Below are 19,222 nucleotides of genomic sequence, written 5' to 3' on the forward strand. Positions count from 1 at the left end.
CCATACTAGCTAGTCAACATTAAGGAGCATGGAACTTATCTGTCAACTTTATTATCAGTCTCAGTTATTCCACAGCCAAGGTGTATTCATCAGTTATTTCTGCCCATAATGTCTTGCAGATGGCACAGCTATGGCCTAGCAGTGGCACAGTATTCTGAAAGGTATTGTGCATCTCTGTCCTTTAAAGCATATCTGATGTTGGTGGGTCCTAATTATCCTCTCATCCCCACCCCATGTCTTAAAAGACTCTGCATCTAATGGCTACTGTTGGAAATGCCTGTAAGCCAAGCAGGTATGTATTTATATTTATGTTAATAATCTAGGTTTTCTTCATTGTCAATTTGCAGTAATGTACTTAGCTGTTGAATTTTATGACTTGCTGGCTTGTCTGTGCTCCATTCAAGCCTGTGACATTCTAGCTTCAAAGTTTATTTCCTGTAGGATGCTTTTCTTTGTAATCATAATCTTTGGTCTTAGGATCTCAGAGCTTTGGACCCATAATTTTAAGAACTCATGTTTGGTTTTCCACAAGGATCAGGGGGACTCTTATGGCTAGCCCACACTTCCTATTAAAAGTAGTATCAGAATTGTCCATAAACCTGCTGCTTTATCTCTCTGCTTTCTATCCAGATGCAGAAAATAGAAAAAAAAAAGTTATTCATAGCCTGGATGTGCACTAAAAGCTCAGACTCTACCTGAAGTGAGTAAAAGTGAGTAAGATGAAGAGCTGCTTCTTTCCTTTTTACCAGGTAGAGAAGGGCTGGTAATCGCTAAGTAAACAAAAATGCTGTGGATTGCTCATGACATCATTTTTTGAAATCAGGCAGTTAACCAACTATTGAAAAATCTTGCTTTCGAAAACCACCCCAACAGGAGTCCACTGTGAATATATATGCCATTTCACACCTTTGGCATTATTGCTTGGAATCTGAGTCTAGGAAATAATCCCCCTTTTCCACTTTATCGCTTCCAGATTTAGCCTTCCGAGGCGTCACATTTTAGCCATCTGCCAATTTCTGTTCCCAGAGGGATTTTAATACTGCATGGAATACTTCTCAACCAGAGAGCCATTGAGGAACATCTCCCAGTATCAGATATAACAGTGTGCACTTACTGAATTAATTAATCTTTGAAGGGACTCTCATCAGTAGGTCCTAATTACCCTCCTCCCAAACCCACCGTATGTCTTAACAGTCTCTGCATCTAATGGCTACTGTTGGAACTACCTGTAAGCCAAGCAGGAATGTATTTATATTTATGTTAATAATCTAGATTTTCTTCATTGTCAATTTGCAGTAATGTACTCACTCAATAATTAGGGGTGAAATGGTGGGTTCAAGGGCCAGGCACACTGTGCTGATGATGTGTACAATTCAAATAGTGGGTTCAATGACTAGACACACTGTGCTGATGATGTATAGGGTTCAAGTGGTGGATTCAAGGGCTAGGCACACTGTGCTGATGGATGTGTAGGGTTCAAATGGTGGGTTCAAGGGCTAGGCACACTGTGATGATGTGTAGGGTTCAAATGGTGGGTTCAAGGGATAGGTACAATGTGCTGATGATGTGTAGGATTCCAATGGTGTGTTCAAGAGATAGGCACACTGTGGTGATGATGTGTATGGTTTAAATGGTAGGTTCAATGACTAGGCACACAGTGCTGATACTGTGTACAGCTCAAATCATGGGTTCAAGGGCTAGGCACACTGTGCTGATAATGTGTAGGGTTAAAATGGTGGGTTCAAGGGATAGGCACACTGTGCTGATGATGTGTAGAGTTCATATTGTGGGTTCAAGGGTTAGGCATGCTGTGCTGATAATGTGTAGGGTTCAAATGGTGTGTTCAAGGGATAGACACACTGTGCTGATGATGTGTAGGATTCAAATGGTGTGTTCAAGGGCTAGACACACTGTGCTGATGATGTGTAGGATTCAAATGGTATGTTTAAGGGATAGACACACTGTGCTGATGATGTGTAGGATTCAAATGGTGTGTTCAAGGGATAGGCACACTGTTGTGATGATGTGTAGGATTCAAATGGTGTGTTCAAGGGATAGGCACACTAAGCTGATGATGTGCATTATTATAGCATGGACTGACAGGGGGCACTCTTGCCCTAAATTCAGCAGATTTAGGGAAAAATAGCTGGACTTCAGAGTGGACCAGAGAAGGATTTCCAAATGTAGAGCTGATGAATGAAGTTGCCCAAACAAATTAATTACAATAAGAGAACATCTGTTATATCCATAAAACAGTAAGCATAAACTCAGTTGCATTAAAGTCACAGTATCTGGGTACAATCACTGTTATAGTGCTTTCCTAAAATATGCTTTTATAAAATGATGCCTAAGGAACAGAACTGTCTTAACCAAAAATATGATGCATTTCTCATTAAAAAAGTAATGCCCATGTGTTTATCAGCTGTACTGTGACTGGCCAGTTGTATCTGGATTGATATAGATGTCTGGGAGATGAACACAGTGGTCAAAGCAAAACAGAGATTGATTCTGTTAGTCACTGTAAAAGAATATTTAGTAGACATACAACATGCAAAGTTACCTTCTATGATTACATGCTGAAGTGGAGGCCAGGCATTCGGATAGTCCCACTGCTGTCCACTTTCACTCAGAGAAGTTGGAATTCCATTTTTATATGATAATGCTTTACTCCACTAGAAAAGAAACATACTTTATTCAATGTTTCTGTAGCATGAGGTAACTAGTTCAGGTAAATGTTAGCTTGTTCATTAATTTTTTCGTTCTTCAGATAAACAACTTTCAGAAATGTGCCATTACAGACATTATGCATTTAATAGTTTATAAAAGACATAGTCTAGAACTCGTGGAAGAGCTGTATGCTGTTATTTATTTTGTTGCCTAAATACTTAACCCACTGAGCAACTAGTAATTTTCAAGGATGGCACAGAAGCAAATACTCATCATACAAAATGAATGCCAAGGATGGCTGAGACATTGTTTAAAATGGCGGACAGCATGCCAGTTGTGCAAGACTATAACTCCTTCCACACATTTAAACCAGCTACTGCACAGGACAGAAAAAAGTGGAGGTATTTCAGTCTTCATCCAGAAGAGACTCAGTATAATGTACTAGCTTCTGAATGTCCATAGGTCCTTCCTGAGTTTATCTGGATTTTTGCTGGTTGTTCCAGTTTCATCCCACATTCCAAAAATAAGCTGCAGATAAACTGGCATTTCTCTAAATTGCCTGTAGGTGTTCCTGCTGTGTGAGAGTGAGTTAGTGAGTGAGCATATCATGTGAAGGGCTGGTACTGTATTCAGGTTAGCTCCTTTGCCTTGTGTCCAGTGAGTGCTGGGATAGGCTCTGGCCCTCTATGACCTTGAAGCTAATTAAGTAAATAAATGGGGAATGAATGAATTAATATGCATGAGGTACTACACATTACATTATACAAGGGGTTGACAATTGTTTTTGAGCTGAGTACCAAAAACATGAGTTTAGTCACCAAGCAGATAAATTTGAGAAATCTAAAGAGTTCTAATGCTTGTGTTACTTAGCTATACATGCATATTTTAAATACATGAGCTATATCTGTCATTAGTTGTAATTAATACATTTGCACAAGTATGCGAGAAATCATGTCAGAAAAGTAAAGTAAGTAAGGCAATGATGTCATTGATCAAGATTCTCCCTTCTGAGGGTCCCAAGTGGTATGTCAAACAAACTGTGCTCAAGTGCCACTATTTGGCACTGGTGCTGGAGGTTGCCTATCTCAATCATATAAAATGAACATTCACGCTACACTATGCAAGTCGTGAGATATCTGCATCAAAATAAATTTTTTTTTCACAAATTGAAAGCATGTTTTCAATAAGTGAAACTTCTCACTCACGATTCACATATTTGGCACACATTGGGATTTGAATTTAGTTCTAACCTCATTGATTCTGCCTCCTTTTGAACCTGCAGCCTCTTGCTCCCTCAAGCTTCTTTCTTGGAAGACTCTGTTTTTAGTAGCCATAACATCTGCCAGAAGGGTATCGGAACTTTAAGCCTTGTCTGTCCGTCCCCCTTATTTGGTCTTTCACAAAGACAGGGTAACTCTCAGAACAAATCCTTCCTTCCTACCGAAAGTGTCCTCTGAAGCAAATCTAAACCACTCCATTGACTTGCCTGTCTTCTTCCCAAACTATTCCAACAGGGCTGAACAGAAATTACATTCATTGGATGTTCATCGCCAACTACGGTATTATCTAGACAGGACAAAACAACTCAGAAAGTCAGACCAGCTCTTTCTCTCTTATGCTGCAGGAAAGAAAGGGCTTCCAGTATCAAAGGTTACTCTTTCCAGATGGTTGACATCTATTATTACCTTTGTCTATGAGTTGAGACACAGGCAACTTCCGTCTAGGCCTAAGGCTCATTCAACCAGGGCACTATCAACATCAACGGCCTTTCAAGCAAGGTTACCATTAGATGCCATATGTGCAGCAGCTACATGGGCTTCCCAACATACCTTTATTGCCCATTACAAACTTGATATAGCCTCCAGAAATCGAGCTGACTTTGGTTCCACTGTAGTCAGGAGTCTGTTCCATTGAGCCACCCAGGACTAAGGTGCTAGGGACGCTGTCCCATCCAGCAAGAATGAAGGCGAGAATGACAACTTAACATTAAGAAGTTATGTTCTTACCATAACGTTCCATGTTAGTTGTCTTCTTCTCGCCTTCTTTCTTAAGGCCCCTCCCTCCTGCCCCCTAGCCTGGACAGACTTGAGGTCTCTGAGTCCTTCCATTTCTGGAGATACAACATGTTACGGTTTCCCCGTATCTTTAGTGTTTCTAGCAGGGAGTCCGTACTTGCAAATGAGGATTATAATAATATATTTATATTATGTCTTAGCTTCCAAACGAGATCTAGGGAGTTAGCGCATGGTATTGTGGGTTATAGGGCTGCCTCGAGCCGGTAAAAATAGCTCTCGAGCTATAGTATAGGCCGAGTCGGAGCCGAGGATTGGCTCCGAACCCATCCAGCAAGAATGAAGGCGAGAATGACAATTTAACATCAGGTGTTATGAAACATGCTTAAAGCTATATTTTGATTATTTGACTGGATGGTCACTTACTGCGTTTGATGAATTTATCTGTTCACAGAAAAAGTAATTTGCCTTCCAAAAATGAAATCTGACGTTGATGCTTTTTTGACTGCTATTGCCTGTTTACTGTTTTTCAGATGCAAACAGTAACCACAACATTGGTCCTGTCTGTGATGTAACTCCTGGGTGAGTACTGTCTCTGTTACTGATATTCAAAATTCCACTTAGATTTGGAAGATTTAGTACAGAATATCCCCTAAGGACAGTGTGGGTGATGGCCCCATAAATCATAAGCAAATGCTAGCGTGTGAGTTTGATACTGAGTTGCTCTAATGAAGGGATTTACTAGATGCTGTGGTACCTAGACCTTGACTGAAAGGTTCTACCATGTGTTGTGTAAGTCAACTGAGGCCTAGCAGACCAATTCCTAGGGGAATCCATATGAGTGCCTGCAAAACATTCTTGAGATAGACATGGTGTATACCATACTGTTGTTATCCAAGCTGGTGTCTGTTCGGGGTGCTCATATAAATATTTCTTACTCCGGGCTAAATCTTCATGTAAGCATATTAATACTTTTTGCCAGAAGTTAGGTCCTGCATCTGGCTTGGGGTTTTCCATTTAGCAGCTTTTCTTAATTTTGTTTCAGTTTCTCTGGCCTTTGCTTCATCCTAGTCCATATACTCTACATTTGAACTTCTTGCTGTTTCTTTTACTTCTTCTATCCATTCAGCATCGTTATGTTCCACAAGGGTCTTCATAGATATTTCTCCAAAAAGTGACTATTTCTTCTTTTTTTGGTGGTGTTTCCATTCCTTTTGCTTTGTTTCCCAGTTCTCTATAAAACTTTTTGAGTCATCAACAAATTGCTTATTTTCAAGTTTTTTGTTTATATTTATCTGCGTATCTTCTAAGTTTTTCTACCTATGCTGACATTGCATTTGAAGCTTTTGACAGTTTTTTTTTCTTGTGCAAGTATTTTTCTTTCCTCACATTTTTCTCTTAATCTTTTTGAATATCTTCTATCCAGAAATTCTGGGCTTCTTGTATAATGGTAATAATACATAATTTCTTTCTTACCCTCAACAGTCCGCTCCATCATCTTTGTTGCTCTTTTTTGGCCTGTTATTATTTGAGGTTTTTGTGAACTACTACTTCCTTCTACAGCAGGGAGCCATCCTCCCCCTAAGCGTGGCTTAACTCCATTGTAGGGATGTTTTGGGATAATGGTTTGTTGTAAGGATGTGATACAGTAAGTATTAATTAATTTGTCACATATGCCATTCACTAGTTACATGAAGGTATCCTGCAATGTGGTCCTGGGCATTTTCCCTTGCCATACACAAGTGCAGTAAGCATTTTCACAGATATTTACAGCACTGAAAATGGCACTTTACATATTCCAAAGTCTTTGAGGTACAAGCAGTCAGGGAATCAGAGACTAATCCTAAAGAGTCACAGTAAAATGCACTGCTAACGTACTTTTTCAGTAATTTACTAGTAGGTCTGCGATTTCTAAACCTTTTCAATTTTTTTTTCTTTTTTGTGTTTCTTTCCTTTCTTTTTTATCTTTTCTGCAAGTCCAGCAGTATCAAGGGCAACTAAGCTGCAAACTTCCCAGGTGAGGGGAAGGATCACCACCTCCCTCAGACGATCCAGGGACTGCTTCACAGGATGGGATGATGGCGCCACCCTTGTGAGCTCCTCCAGAGTGTGGCAGTATGGTAAGGCAGGACTGTAGGCTTCTAGACCTGGTAAAGGCAATGGTTTAGAGGTCCAAGGAAAGGCACTGGCACCCATACCAATCTCTCCTACAGTGGGTACAAGACTTGCTGACCTGGTTGGTTCTGGCTGTCAACTCAAAAGAGGGCTCAATCCCCACACTATCGGGGTCAACCTTCTCAGATATATCAGGGCAGGTTGACTCATACGATTGGGGTGAATACTACCCCTCAGACCTCCTCACTTTCACTTTTGTGTCTGTCTGCCATCTGAATGCCTTATCACCCCCTCCCAGTATCAGCCCACCATAATGTTCCTGACTGTCTTGTCCTCCATTAATGTAGTGTCTTTAAAAATTTCTTGGCCCTTCTGTAACCTTCTTTCTGACACAGTCTGCCACTCATCCTTCCCCAACTTCTCTTATTAAAAAATTGGAAAAATGGGGGTCTATCACCAACAAATACATAGTGCCCACCCTCTCCCACCTTCTCCTGCATAATTCTCTTAATGTGTTCTTTTTTTGTGTTTACCTTGCTTGCTCTCTTCCCTGTTTGCAGTTGTCCAATCTTCCCGCTTTTTCAATCTTATAAAAGCCATAACATGGTGTCCATATAAGGACACCACACAGTTAATAAAAGACCTTAAAACAGTTTAAGTAGTTTGTGGGCCAGTAGCACTGAGCCCAGCTCTGCACAGGATCTCATAGAAAATCTTAGGAGAACTGCGCAGGCTCACGCCAGCACCATCTGTATAAAAATACATGATAGCATTCATGACTTTACATACATATAAACTATTCCACACATAACTACACTCATTTCTTATCAAATTTACACAAGTTCAGATGTCTGAAAGTACACTGGGTGTTCCTTTGCAAGGCTGAGAAGTTCTTAAATCAGTACCACTTCTTCATGCTTCGATCATTCATATATAGGCACATTGGCATGATTTTCAGATTCCCATTATGCATGTATGAAGCATGGGACTCTATGTCACAGCTCTTAACATTACTGGCAACAATAGAACGAAAGCTATTTTAGTACCACATGGCTTGTGACAAGGTGCATGATATCTAACAAACACTGTCAAAAACTTAGAATACTTGCATAATAGTAAACAAAAAGTTAACAAGGTAATTCAGCCACAAACTTAAACAGTATAAAGTGTTTATGTTTAGAAAGGCTACACAAGATTCACATGAAATTTTAGGCACTCTTTGGCAAGAAACTGTAATGTTACAGATATTAGTTCAGAAATCAAGCACAAATTATCCAGAAATGTTTATTAGGAAACAAACATCTATTAAACAGACTGTCTGATTCAAATATCACATTATAGCAATAACCCACGCCTGGGTGTGGGTAATGCTGAATTTACCCACGGTTGGTGTGGCTTGGTCACGAGGGCGAAGTCCGAGTGGCCAAACAAAGCCAAACGTGGGTAAATCCAGCATTACCCACACCCAGAAGTGGATTATTGCTATTATACAATGACATTATTTAAGAAAAAAAATAATTACTTTTCTTAAATAATGGCATTGTATAATGCCTCCTTGCTGCCCTTTTGCAGCTGTCTGGTATTCTGCGGCCGTTCTGATGTAGTGCGCATGCATATGCCTATGCAGTACATCAGAGCTGTGGGCGAAAGCAACAGAGAAAGCAAGATCTCCGTTGCTTTTTACAAACTGTCTCGCTATGTTAAGCCCATTTAACATAGCGAGACAGTTTTGAAAAAAGCAACGGAGAAAGCAAGATCTCCGTTGCTTTTTACAAACTGTCTCGCTATGTTAAAGGCGTTTAACATAGCGAGACAGCTTTAAAAATAGCAATGGAGAATCTCCGTTGCTTTTTTTAAAGCTGTCTCGCTATGTTAAACTCATTTAATATGAGACAGTGTAAAGCAACGGAGATCTTGCGTTCTCCTTTGCTGTAAAAAAAGAGTTATAGTAATGGAAAAAGTCCAGGCGACCGGACCTTTTTCCATTACTATAACTCTGATTTACAACGTGCACGCTGACCAATCAGCGTGCACGTTTTTGAATATTAATGGGGGGTTGTTGTATAATAAAAGTTTTATGCAGTAAGGAAGATCATTAGAAATTTAAGAAGAGCAAACAAATACATTAAAAATAACGAGTTAAGACAATCAGCAGCACATAAGACAGCAGGCAAAAAAGGAAAGATAGAGAAAAAGATCAAAAGCTGTAGCAGTAAAAGGCAAGTCAAAGATTACAAACTAGAATAATGTTATTATGTAAAATTGTGGAGATAACTAACCACATATAAATGTTTACCCTTCAAAAGGTAAACATGTATGAACTGCAAAGGTAAAATCATGTTTCAAGAATGTATACATTCAAAGCATGACAATCACTCCAAGGGAAAACCAAAATTAGACTGTTGAAATGCCCAAATGAGATTCTTTAAAGTGTGGAACAAGAGTCAAACTCATAGTGAAAGTGAAAACTCAGACAATGCATGTGTACGTCAATTACAACAATGTCAACAAAAATAAACAGGAAGGACATTTATATCAGAAGATCCAGAAGTGTCAGTCACTGTAGTATATGAAAGAGTCTACATTTAGCAAAAGACAGTGTCTAGCCTATATTAATTCTATTTCCAACATAAGCAGTATTGGACATTACATAAATATGTTCTACAGTATTTGTATTTACTTCTTATTGATTTCATGTACATATCATTTTAAACCCTATCACTACCTCCTATGTCTTCTGGTCAGTGTAATGGCTGAAAATGGACTTTGGAACCATTATGAGAATTGAAATACTTCCACACAGGTATCAACACAAAGAATAATTACATTGCATTAACAAAAATCTATGTACTACAAGACAAAAATTATTGGTTCTTGCCTGCTCACTTACCTTACTCCAAAAGTATACCATATTTATTTATTTATTTTATTTATTTGCAGTTGGTTTACCAGGATAATCCATTGGGTCATTTGAACCCATTTTCAATGGAGTCCTGGGGAGAAAAGCTCCAATAGCACTCTAGGTTACAATAGTTTAAAGATTATATTTATACAAAGGTTGCAGTTTTGAACAAGACCTTTACAATTAATACAGCAAACATTGCAAGTAATACACACTAGTGATGAGGTTGGAGTTAAAACTGACTGGCAGTGGAACATTGCATTGTACAGCAGAGAGGCATTTTTTCTTAGGAACATACAGTTCATAGTTACAGTCTGATTCATTGTTTACAAATCGCATATAAGTAGCAGCAGTCTGATGCAATATTTACAACTAACATATAAGTACTGGAATAAAAGTATATGGAGCGATGAATAGAAGAAGAAAGTTTTAGATGAGAATAAGATTGAGAGAGAAGTGAGAAAGAGAGAAAGAAGGAATCTAAGGCCTTGAATGAGGTGAAAAAGGGGTTTGTTTTCCATAGAAAGAATGGAACAGGAGTTTGATATCATTTGTTATGTGGGGAGAGAGCAGGAGCATTCAAATTCAAAATACAAAAAAGGCTAGACATCTTACTTGCAAAATATGGGCTGTATTGTAAATTAACAAACTATGCAGTTTAAAGGACACTTACACTAGCAAACAAAGACATTAAAAATGTTCTCCTGTTAGAGAAGGAGAAATTATTTTGATTCAATAACCCCTGGTGCAGAAAGAATAAAACTGGAGACAGAGAAAATAACTGAAAGTTGTTCCCTGGGAAGCATAAACTGATCCAGATGCCTACAAATATGAAATATATGAAGGAAAGGATAGCATCACCATTCCAGCATCAGGAAAGTGCAGTCTTAAACATACAAAGCTGTTCATCCCTCTTTCTTTACAAAACAAATCATAGAAAGAGAACATACCAGGATCATCTGTGTTATATAAATTAAGCAATTGTAATGGAAAATGTTTGGTTTTCTAATATAATCTAATATAGCTAGCATGGCAGAAGGTATGCTGAATTACTGTTATTGTGCAAAGCAAATAAAGTAACATCAAAGTAAAGATCAGATGTTATAATTTCCATAACCTATTTGGACTGATATGAGCTGTAATTTCTTAAGTAAAGAAGTCAAGTCCAGCATTAAAGGCCTCTGACTGGCTAAGTTTGCAGATGATTTAAAATTAGGCACAATCATAGAAACCCCCAAAGACACAAACATCCTCCAAGAATCCTGACACTGACAAATAGCTGATGCCAGAGTCACGGTCTAAACTTCAATGCCAAAAAATGCATAATAGTATCTTTCAGAAAGACGACCACCCCTGGAAATTACTAAATTATAATAAAATAAGAGGTGACCCTGTGGTCAGGAATTTGGGAAAACATATAGACAGTGAATTGGTCTTTGACCATCATGTGTCTGTTGTTGTAAGGAAAGCATTCTACATTGTGCAACTTTTAAGCAAGGGGTATGGCATCTAGGTCCAAAGATGTCATTGTTCAATTGTATTTGGCCCTCATAAGATCAATCATTGAGTACAATGTCCGCTTCGGTTTGTACCTGACCAGGTATATTCAACAGCTGGGGCATCCACAGAGGTTCCTCCCAAAAGGAATGCAAGAAGTACACAACATGTCCTGTGTGGACTGCCTCAAAGCCTTATCCTTGTATATGGCCTACTACAGACTGCTGAGAGGTGATCTGTGTCTACCATTCAAAGTATCCTCTGATCCAGTCCATATGTACCTGTTTCACATCTACAAAATAAACTGCATCAGAATTATCCAAATTAGGGGCCTAAACCTTACCTGTAATATAAATAAGACATGCTGAAGGGACAGGTATGTGTCTCAGAGACTGCTCCTTCTCTGGAACAGACTTGCCATCCATCTGAAACAGAGTTATTCCCTGCACTTATTCCAGCACAACTTGAATCAGTGAATGGGGAATCATAAATGTACCCCTTATCTGCCACCTATGTCCCTATTAGAAATAGGAAGCTTATAAATAAACAATAAATAATGCCCAAGCTACACTCCCCCCAGTTAAAATGAGCAGTATCAGAACTTCTCAAATATATTTGGAAAAATGAGTGTTATCAAAACCTGCCAAATACACTTGGGAAACACGGCTAGGAATAACAATGTCCTTACGGATAGTTAACCAAGCAATCTATGAACCTTTGAACCTATAAAGGCCAGTCAGTAACACTGACTTTTGAATTCTGTAGTTATCCTACTATGTTCCTATTCAACCAATGTTATTATACCAATAATAGATAATCTTCTCAATGTTTGTCATTCATGAATCCATCAGATCAAACAATGGATCACCTTTTAACAGTATGCAGTTCAAAGAATTCTGCAGTACCCTAGTCATTCATCATAACTACATAATGGCCATAGGCTCATGGCATTATAGAATGGCGTAAGAAATATTTTTATTTTAGCATTGAATATAAACAGGCTATATTAGCATATCCTTTTTCTGCTATCTTGTTGCAATACTTAAAGTGCATTAAAATTTACACAAGGTTTTAACAGAAGAATGAGTGATAACATTATTTATATGACACATAAAAGGAGAGGTACCCAATAAAGTAAAATCATACAGCATTACTTAAGCACTACCTATGCATTCTGTAGAGTCAGCAATTTGTATTAGCTAAGTGCCATGAATTAATGAATAAAGTGGTGTAATGTCCACACAGGAATTATTATAACCAGCAGTGGATATGTCTACATACTTTGTTATGAAATAGTTAGTAAGGTGGGACTAACTGTTCACAAACAGGTATTCATCTGATGCAGGTGGTAGAACATGCCATGCTTTTGGGCCTGAGGAGGAAAGTCCTTAGCAAGGTCCTGTAATGATTACGGAGAAGATGGCATGGTAAGTGGATTTGAAGAGGAGCAGTAGAGGTTATGAGTGAATAGTTTAATAACAGAGAGACAAGGGTAGAACACAGCTACAGGCAAATGCAAGGTAGTCAGAAAAACAAACATTAAGGATATTTCCTGGAATCAGCAAGTTTACATCATGCTAAGGGGATTCAAAAACACATCCCATCCCACAACTGAAGGTTCTTCATCTGTTGTTATGTTACATTACATCTATAACAACAGATTACCTCATGAGTCCCAATTCAAATCCAAGCCAGATGAACTAGTGACACAAAGTCTGTCACCAGAAAGACAAAATGAAGCTCTATACAGATACTGAAAAATAGGGCCAGATATAAAACCTTGGATATAGGCAGTCTATGTTATTGACATCTGATGGACAGAATACTCATAGATTCACCATCCACAGTCTTATAAAGCTGTAAAGGTCAAGGGCTCTGTTAGATATGGATCATACACTTTAAATACTCACAAAATAGTTGAGGAGATTAGCAGGTCATGTGGCATCTAAAATTCGGTTCCAGAGAATTTGGTTTGCAAAATAGATCTCATGAAGTTTAGACAACATATTGTCTATTTGTCTTATTTATGAAGACAGATGTGGCTTGGCAAGGCATCATTCTTGTTTAGAAACCTTCTACAATAGCAGCAATGATGTGAGCTTGACACGTCATTTAATGCAAACTTGTTTTTTAATCATGCTGTGACTCTGACACTTCTGATACTAGCAAGCAGGTTGTGATCAGCTCCCCCAAGAGAGAAACAAAGAGATCAACACATCTCAAAAAATATGCATACTTTGAGATTACATACTTTATTTTGTTGCCCATATAGGTTTCCCAAAGGCTAAATAACACTGAAATCAGATAGTATTCATGGTGCTTTGTATACAGATATTTTTTATGTTTCACTATCAAATCATTTGTCCCTTTATAGATCAACAGCATTCAAGCTTCAGATGTTCTCCTTAATAATTTAATTTTATTACAGCCGTAGCAATTGTAAAATAACAGGTGTGCTGTACCTTTAAGAAGCTTTTCTAAGTCTGTGTGTGCATATAAATTCCAAGCACGTGTTATCTTCAGTGCCATTTTGATGGTGCAGCCAGAGTATTAACATCTATGTGCATGATAGTTAGCTTGTTTATAAGTTAAAGTTACTTAATTTCATTTACGATGTGTTTTTATATAATAAAGCTGTTTGAACAAGAATCCACAACGTTTGCCTATTTCTTCCTGACCTGGTGAGTGACGTGGTGTCAGAACTGGGATTGTGAAAACTACTCTTCAGAGACACAAGGTGCAGAGATAACGATGTAGGCAAACTAAGTGAACTGAGAGCAAGAAAGGGCCAGAAGCAAGCTAAAGGTAAAGAGAATATGCATGAAATATTTATTAAAAGAGGTAAAATGCAGCATTACAAGGGCACAAAACATATTATTAAGCAAACAGATAGTACAGAAACGTTTAAGTAAAAGAGAAGCATAAAAAAGGTCATTAATCAAACAAAATGTTTGAAACAAGGTTATTTGATAAAACTAGCATGTTTAAAATAAAATAAGAATGTCTTGAGTTAAAATGAGCACAAGAAAGTATAATGGGCATGAAAAGAGATTAAATGGGCAAAACGAATATAACAAAAGGGCAAAAAGGGCACATTAAGAGATTAAATGAGCAAAACGAATATAACAAAAGGGAAAGAAAAGGGGACACTGAGCATAAATAAAGCAAGGCAACTGCATGTGTTTTGGCAAATTACTGTGTTTTGGCATAAATTACTACTTTGCGTTGATTGAAGCCTTGAATTGCATAACTAGAGTTATTTGAAGTACCTCAAAGTGTGTAAAAGTGCTTACAGTGTGTGTTTATTGCTGTGCATTTATTCTGAAGAGTTTGTTGTGTGCAAAGTGCAATTATTTTGTGAAGTGCAGTCAAATACAGACATTTTGAAAAGTTTCTTGTGCATGAGTGTGTCCATTCATAGATTGCTGCCATTACAGAGTGTTTCTTGCATGTATAGAGTATTTGGCAAAGTGCAGCCATTTTGGGACATTTCAGTGTGCTGTGTACTGTTATTTGCAAAGTGCAGTTATTTTGAGGTGTTGCTCACTCTAAGCTTCTTCTGCCCAGTTCATTCGCAAAGTGTAATTACTTTGAAACAGTTTTATTCACAAATTGCAATTAATTCAAAATAGTTTATTCGCAAAGAACATTTGCTTCAACATGTTTCTAGTCCTCAGCTTCTATTGCCCAGTTTATTTGCATTATGCAGTTATTCGAAAGGTTTCTTAAAATTATGATAATTGACTTTTACAGTCAAATAATTTCAAGATAAATGGCTCATAGAGTAAAATCATTTTAAGACAAGTGGCTTTTACAGTAGAGCAATTTCAGAGTATTACAGTGCCCAGGAGATTTATTTCGTAAAGTTTAGTTATACAGAGGACTATTGTGCTATTACAAATACTGGCAGAGATTTCAAGCACATTTGTATGTGTATGCATAAGTGTATGTGTTTCTGTATATTTGCAAGAGTCTTCACTAAGATATGTTAATATGGCAGATGGATTTCACAAGCCACAACCACTTGTATTTGATCAGAATATTGCAGAGAATTGGAGAATACTTCAGCAAGAGTATGATATATTATACAAGTGCCTTATTCTGATAAAGATGCATGTACCAGGGCATACATTTTGCTAAACCTAGCAGGGTCAGCGGCCATTGAAAGGGGGAGTTCATTTGTATATGCACCAGCAGTGTATGAAGGTGAAGGAGAAACTCATTGTATTGTTGTGCAGGCTGAATCAGGGGAAGACCCTGAGTGCTTCAAGAGCAAATTCAAAGAGATGTGTAACCCCCATACTAATGTTACATTAGAGATGCATTTGTTCTACATGAGAGATCAAAAGCAAGGGGAAACTTTTGCAGCTCACATTACTGACCTAAGAAACAATGCTAAAACATGTCAGTTTGGTGATTTAAAAGATGAGTTAATAAAGGACAGACTTGTATGTGGTATTAATAATGCTGTTGTTTGAAAGATTTTGGTTCTTTATAGTGATTTGGCGCTGAGCAAAGCCATTGAGATTTGTCAGATCCATGAAGGTACAGAATGGCACACAAGTATGCTTGCTAGTGATAAGAGCATGGTCTTGACAGGCTCCAGAGCTAATGTAGACAGCATGCAACATGTGACAGGCAGAAGCAGGCCTAACCACATGGCAGCAGCCCCTGCAGGATTTCCAGGTAAAACCTGTAGTCTTCTAGCAAATTCCAAGACCAGTTCAGTTAAAGGAGCATGCTCAGTACAGAGCCAATGTTATCCAGTGCAGAACAGACACTGCTTAGTACAGTATAAGGGTGAATCAGCAAAACCCAAGTCAAGCTTTATTGTTAACTGTCACAATTGTGGTGCCAAGCATGAGTCCAGAAGAGAAAAGTGCATAGCATTTGGTCAGCAATGGTACAAATGTAAGAAGTGGAACCATTTTCAGAGATTTTTTAAATCAATAAACCTAGCACAGTTATAAAGAAAGGTCACTCGAAAAAACAAGTTGATCAAGTAAACCTGCAACAGTCTGCTTTCTATGTCGATGGTGTGTCAGTGATTGGTGAAAGGACTGATGCAGTAGATTTATTGGCAGGAAATTGAGTGTTTTATACTTTTCGGATCAATGGTAAATCCACTGAACTAAAGGTAGACACTGGTTCGAAGTGTAATGTTATGTCTGCAGATACTTTTGCAAGGGTCAGAGCTGGTGAACAACTAAATGTGATTTGTTGTGCGAAACTTGTTGCTTATGGAGGTGAAGAAATTCAAACTGAAGGCTCAGTAGGGCTTTCATGTTATGCGGCCAACAACTGTTACAGGCTATTATTCTATGTAGTTCAAAGACCTGTGCAGTCATTATTGGGTCTCAGGGACAGTTTGAGAATGAAACTGCTTTCTTTTATCAAAGAAGTTCATCAGATAAGCACGTGTCCCAGTTCCAGCTTCACTAACATTATTTTTTCAGAGTATGCTGATGTTTTCGATGATAAGTTGGGCAAACATCCAGTAGTGTATTCTATGAAACTAGACCCAGAGATCAGTCCAGTGGTCAGATCAGAGTTTCCATAGCTATGCAACATAAAGTCACAGCTCAGTTGGATAAAATGGTGCAACAAGGTGTAATTTGCCCAGTTAAAGAACCAACTAAATGGGTGTCGTTCATGGTAGCATCTCACAGAAAAGGCTCAGGTGAAGTCAGACTATGCATTGACCCAAGAGATTTGAACAAAGCATTAAAGAGACTGCATCTTCCTATGCGTACAGTCAAAGAAGTTGCAGCCCTGATACCAAATGCCACTGTTTATTTTGTCTTGGATGTAAAGAGCTAATTTTGGCAAGTGATGCTTGATAGCAAATTATCACTACTGACTACATTCAGTACCCCATTTGGAAGATACAGATTCCTTAGGATGCCATTTGGAATAAATTCTGCAAGTGAAGTCTTTCAGCATACAATGGAGCAAATTTTTTCGGGTTATCCTTGTGCCATAATAGTAGATGATTTATTGGTTGGAGGCAATGGTGAGGCACAGCATGACAGAAACCTTAAGAGAGTTCTAGACAGAGCACGTCAAGTTAACTTAAAGCTCAAGCCTCTGAAATGCAAATTTAGGTTGCCAGAAGTTACATAGGTAGGTCATTTGTTTACAAGTATTGGCTTGAGACCTGACCCGTTCAAGCAAGCAGCCATTCTTGAAATGTCTGCACCAGATAATGTGTAAACTCTGCAACATTTTCTTGGTATGGGAACTATTTAGGCAAGTTTATACCAGACTACAGTGAACTGACAGCACCTTTGAGAGATCACACACGTAAAAATGTTACATGGTCATGGCTAGAACAGCACCAGAAAGCATTTGAAGTTCTTAAGCAGAAAATTGCTACCCCATAAACATTAAGGTACTATGATGTCAACAAACCAGAAACTCTTTCCAGCGATGCTTCAAAATTTTGTTTATGTGCAGTTATTCTTCAAGAGGGTGGGCCAGTAGCCTACGCATCTAGAACACTTACCCAGACTGAGATGCAGTATGCTCAAATTGAGAAGGAACTTTTGGCAATAGTGTTTGCATGTTCCAAGTTTCATGATTGTATCTATGGTCGAGCTATCCAGACTGAAACTGATCACCAGCCTTTGGTTACTATTTTGAAGAAGCCTATGCATTCAGCTCCAGTGAGATTACAAAGAATGATGTGCAAATTGCAAAAGTACAACTTCAAAATGGTCTCTATGAAAAGCAAACTTCTTTATCTGGCTGATACCTTATCCAGATCGCCCAGAACTACAATGGAACAGCTTGATGCAGAGAATTTTGACTTTGATGTCATGGAAGTGTGTAATTTTTCTAACAAAACATTTGATGAGCTATGAGATCATGCAATGACTGATCCAGTTTTGCAAAAGCTCAGTCACTACATCAGTGCTGGATGGCTGTCAAAGCAATCTAGTGTACCACCTGATGTGCAACCTTACTTTTCTTACAGAGATGAGTTGTTGATAGAAGATGGCATTATTTTCAAAGGTCCTAAAATTGTTGTTCCTGCTTCCTTATAACAAGAATATATCCAGATTTACATTGTGGTCACCCAGGTTCCGAATCTACTAACAGAAGGGTGAGAGGACTTGTGTTATAGACTTCTCTAGTGAAAGACTTTGATAGCATACTTTCTTCCTATTCAGTATGTAATAGTACTAAACAGCATTTGCAAAAAGAACCACTTCATCTAAGTCAAATCCCTGAACTATCTTGGTCAATAGTAGCTACTGACATATTCGAGTGCAACAATCAACATTACTTAGTAGTGGGCGACTTTCATTCAAATTGGTTTGACATTGATCTGCTACCTAATCTAACTTCTAGTACAGCACACTAAGTTGAAACACCATTTCTCAGTCCATGGCAGTCCACAGAAATTACTTTCTGACAATGGTACTCAATTTACCAGTCAATTGTTTCAGAAATTTGAAAGAGAATATGACTTTGCACATGTTACTAGTAGCTCAGAGTATCCGCAATCAAATGGACTTGCTAAACATGCAATACAAAGTGCAAAGCAATTACTTGACAAGGGAAAGCATGATAATACTGATGTTTTTTTTTTAAATTTACTCAATCTCAAAAAAAATACCTCGTGCCAATATACTTGGCTCACCTGCTCAAAGACTTGTATCCAGGCAAACCAGAAGAACATTGCCTATCAGTTCTAGTTTATTAAGGCCTAAAGCTAAAAACAACAAAGCCATTAGAGCCCAGTTATTCAAGAACCATTCTTTTCAAAAGTCCAGCTTTGACAAAATGAGCAGATTTCTTTGTCCATTAAAAGAAGGAGAGACAGTGAGGATACAAACAGTGAAAGATTTCAACCGAATTGGTCAAGTGATGAGTATATGTGCATTGCTGAGATCCTAGTTTGTTAAACCGATGGTGTGGAGTACAGGAGAAATCGCAGACATCTTCTTCCTGTAGCAAAACCGACATCACAGTATTGCTCCCATGTCAAAGACTCTAACTCTCAGAGCAATCCAGATGATATTCC

At 38.2% G+C, this 19,222-nt stretch overlaps 1 protein-coding gene across 1 annotated transcript in view; it reads right to left on the reverse strand.

The window, feature by feature from the left end:
• The window catches only part of TREH (trehalase), a 341,626-nt gene that overhangs the window by 88,691 nt on the left and 233,713 nt on the right, over window positions 1-19,222 (reverse strand). Inside the window, exon 12 of the mRNA XM_044079440.1 lies at window positions 2,561-2,672. Coding sequence (XP_043935375.1) covers window positions 2,561-2,672 — 112 coding nt within the window. The remainder of the gene's footprint in view (window positions 1-2,560; window positions 2,673-19,222) is intronic.

Source organism: Protopterus annectens, chromosome 8.part0 (genome assembly GCF_019279795.1).
Source record: "Protopterus annectens isolate FY-2018-M chromosome 8.part0, PAN1.0, whole genome shotgun sequence".
NCBI classification, from domain to species: Eukaryota; Metazoa; Chordata; order Ceratodontiformes; family Protopteridae; genus Protopterus; species Protopterus annectens.